The sequence below is a fragment of the Lactuca saligna genome, chromosome 6 (assembly GCF_052625555.1).
Source record: "Lactuca saligna cultivar CGN05327 chromosome 6, ASM5262555v1, whole genome shotgun sequence".
Taxonomy (NCBI): Eukaryota; Viridiplantae; Streptophyta; class Magnoliopsida; order Asterales; family Asteraceae; genus Lactuca; species Lactuca saligna.
In genome coordinates this window covers 174,565,259-174,568,581 of record NC_136422.1, presented here as the reverse complement: position 1 = coordinate 174,568,581, position 3,323 = coordinate 174,565,259, and the positions used below count along the sequence as shown (strand labels likewise).

At 36.7% G+C, this 3,323-nt stretch overlaps 1 protein-coding gene across 1 annotated transcript; it reads left to right on the top strand.

Annotated features, from left to right (window-relative positions):
* The first annotated feature begins 1,222 nt into the window (after window positions 1–1,222).
* Window positions 1,223–2,962, top strand: LOC145001456 (F-box protein At1g67340-like). The gene is made up of 3 exons (XM_078960827.1): window positions 1,223–1,609; window positions 1,737–1,899; window positions 1,993–2,962. Exons 1-3 carry the CDS (start codon window positions 1,362–1,364, stop codon window positions 2,725–2,727), a joined length of 1,146 nt encoding a protein of 381 aa, XP_078816953.1. The 5' UTR covers window positions 1,223–1,361; the 3' UTR covers window positions 2,728–2,962.
* The last annotated feature ends 361 nt before the right edge of the window (window positions 2,963–3,323 follow it).

Sequence of the window (3,323 nt, the reverse complement as noted above, 5' to 3'; positions counted from 1 at the left end):
CTTCGATCTAGCCAAACCCCATAGGTCCTCCCTTTTTCCTTCGTCGATTCGTTCTCGTCGACCACTGAAACTCCGTACATCCGTCCGCAATTGATTGACATCCATCGGACTAGCAACGAGAGAGAGAGAGAGAGAAAGAGAGAGAGAGAGAGAGAGAGAGAGAGAGAGAGAGAGGTACTGGTAGGGGTGGAGTGGGGGTCATCTTCTTAGTTTTTTATTTTTATTTCATAAAGAATTAATATAAATAAGAAAAGAAAATACAAAACTCAAATCAAAAGGGTAAATAGGTAATTTCAATTTTTTTTCGACAAAACCTAGAAAAACCTTGATTTCGGACATTCTGTGCAAGCTGAAAACTTTTTAGACCTCATCCAAAGATTTTTGCAAACCACAAGGACCAAATTTACATTTTTGTTTCTAAGTTAATAAGTGATTATGAAAATTTGTTATTCAAACATTGAAAACTCATTTTACCAGTACCATACTGAAATATATATATATATATATATATATATATATATATATATATATATATATATATATATATATATATATATATATATATATATATATATATATATATATATATATATATATATATATATATAAACAATCATAAATACCCCATCAAACAAAAAAAAAATTGTTACTAAAAACCTAAATACAAAGATCATCTCATAGGACTCACTAGAAAGTAAAAATGCTGATCCATTCAAACAAATTAACAAAAGTTAGTTCGACACGTGCAACAAATTAACCGTTTTAAACTGAAAAATCTGAACAAAAATTAAATTAAACAATGCAAAAACGCTGTTATAAAATTCTTAAAAAAAAAAAAAAAAAAACAAACAAACATTTAAGTTTGATAGAGCATATAATAATTTATGAAAGATAACTTGTCATCTTTAAGACTTGTACGTTACAAGCATACAAGGCGTGCAGTGGAGGAGGACGACGGACGGAGGGATCTAGTAAACGCTGTTTGACCAAAATTTCTTCTTCTGGCTTACAGTAACGACAAACCATGGTAGAGAAGAATGGTAGTATCGTAATTAAATCAATATTTTTGGGCATTTATATGTCTCAATGGTCAGATCTTTAATTTAATGTTCGGCGGCGTCGTTTTTGTTGTTGTGTTTCATCTTCCCCTCTCCCCTCTTCATTAATTCGATAACGTCTCTTGCTATATATATAAGGCCTCAGTTTTTTCTTCTCACAGGAAAATTCAGAATCTATACATACAAATTCCTGTATTTATACGTAAATATATATTATAAATCTATATATATACACGATATACCCATCTGTATATATATACAGACACATATCTGTTCTTTTTAGAGAGAGAAAGAGAGAAGGGAATGAGAACAAGGCGTGGGATTTCTTATCCCAAGGTGAATAACATATGTTGTGAGAAGAGAAGAGAAGGGAATGAGAACATGATACACAGCCGGAAAAGGTTCAAGCCGTCGTCGGGGACACCGGTGGTGACTCTTTCCGGCCAGTGTGATTTTCTTGATACGCTTCCAGACGACATCGTTTTGTTTATACTTGCAAAGCTTGGTGCCACCGCCGGCTGTCCCTCCGATTTTGTCAGCGTTTTATCAACGTAAGGATCCGGATTTGGGATTTTGTGACTTTTTTTACAGTTTCTATTTTTATGTCTGAAAAAGGATCCGATTATTACGACAATTTTGTTAATTTTGTTACTGATTTTGTTTGTGTTTGTTGAACAGATGCAAAAGGTTAAACGCGTTAGGTGTTCACTCTCTTGTGTTATCAAAAGCATCTCCGAAAGCGTTCGCTTTTAAATCTGAAAACTGGTCGGAATCTGCTCACCGGTTTCTTAAACAGTGCTCAGATGCCGGAAATGTTGAAGCTTGTTACACACTTGGCATGGTTAGTCTAATTTTTATGGTCTATACGTGTTGATTGACATTCTATTTGGGAACATTAATTAAACTGACATGAATTTTATTTTGTTTGACACAGATTCGGTTTTACTGTTTGCAAAATCGAGGAAGCGGAGCGTCTCTAATGGCTAAGGCGGCGATTAATTCTCACGCTCCGGCGTTATACGCACTTGCTGTGATTCAGTTCAACGGTAGCGGAGGTTCAAAAACTGACAAGGACTTACGCGCCGGTGTAGCTCTTTGCGCCCGTGCGGCGTTTCTCGGCCACATCGACGCGCTCCGGGAACTCGGACATTGTCTCCAAGAGGGTTACGGCGTACGTCAGAACATTGTCGAAGGCCGGCGGTTTTTGGTTCAAGCCAACGCCCGTGAACTTGCCGCCGTACTTTCAACAACTCCGTCGGCGTTGATGTCCGGTAACTGGCTGACATGGAACCCGCTACCTCACCTCCGCCATGGAAACGTCGTGGGTCCTGGGTGTCCTTTACTTAGCGATTTCGGATGTAACGTGCCTGCACCGGAACCTCATCCCTCCAACCGATTTCTTACAGATTGGTTTTCCGATAAGGTACTTGCTCCGGGACTTCGTTTATGCTCTCATGCCGGTTGTGGTCGGCCGGAGACTAGAAAACATGAGTTCCGGCGATGTTCAGTTTGCGGAGCAGTTAACTACTGTTCTCGAGCCTGTCAAGCACTCGACTGGAGGATGCGTCACAAGATGGAGTGTAGACAGGCTGAAAGGTGGGTCGATGACGGCGACGTTGAAGACAACGGCAATGTTAACGACGATGATGGAATGGTTGTCGAGAGTTGAAACGTTCGCCGGAGATACTGAACTTGACGGTAACGATAACGGTACCAGTGATTATAACGGCAGTTGAAGCAAAGTTTTGTTGGGGATAGTTTTGGAATTTCAAAAATATGCTTTCTTTTGACGTTTGCCGGAATCTCGACGTTAGTAAGAGAAGTTCAGAGAAGTTTGAAGTTAGTTCTTTTTTTTTTTTTCTTTTTTTTTTTCCCTAAGGTTAGCAATTTTTGTACAATATATTTTAATATAGCTGCCTTTTTTAAATTATAAATCTAAAAATGAAAATATACTTATTCAAATTTACGTTTATAATCCCTTTAATCAGAAAAAGTGAAATTGTTTCGTAATTTTCATTTTTTTTTTTGTCTAAAACTAAAAAAAACGAAGATGATATTGGATTTAAAAAGAAATTATTTGTGGTTTTATTAAAATTGGGTCAATGTATTATTTATGTACTGAAGTTTTTGTTTCGTTCTCCAGATAATTGCAACTAAGTATAGTTTTTATTATTCTAAAACATTCTTTATAAATTTGGTTACATATTTTTCTTTAAAGAAACAAAAGAATACCATGTCGTTTGTAGGCTAGAGAGTATACATTTG

Bases quoted from the DNA above. Each gene is read 5' to 3' on its own strand.
- LOC145001456 (XM_078960827.1), top strand. From the start codon at position 1,362: ATGAGAACAAGGCGTGGGATTTCTTATCCCAAGGTGAATAACATATGT. The intron at 1,610-1,736 runs GTAAGGATCCGG...TTTGTTGAACAG, and splicing joins TTTGTCAGCGTTTTATCAAC to ATGCAAAAGGTTAAACGCGT. The intron at 1,900-1,992 runs GTTAGTCTAATT...TGTTTGACACAG, and splicing joins CTTGTTACACACTTGGCATG to ATTCGGTTTTACTGTTTGCA.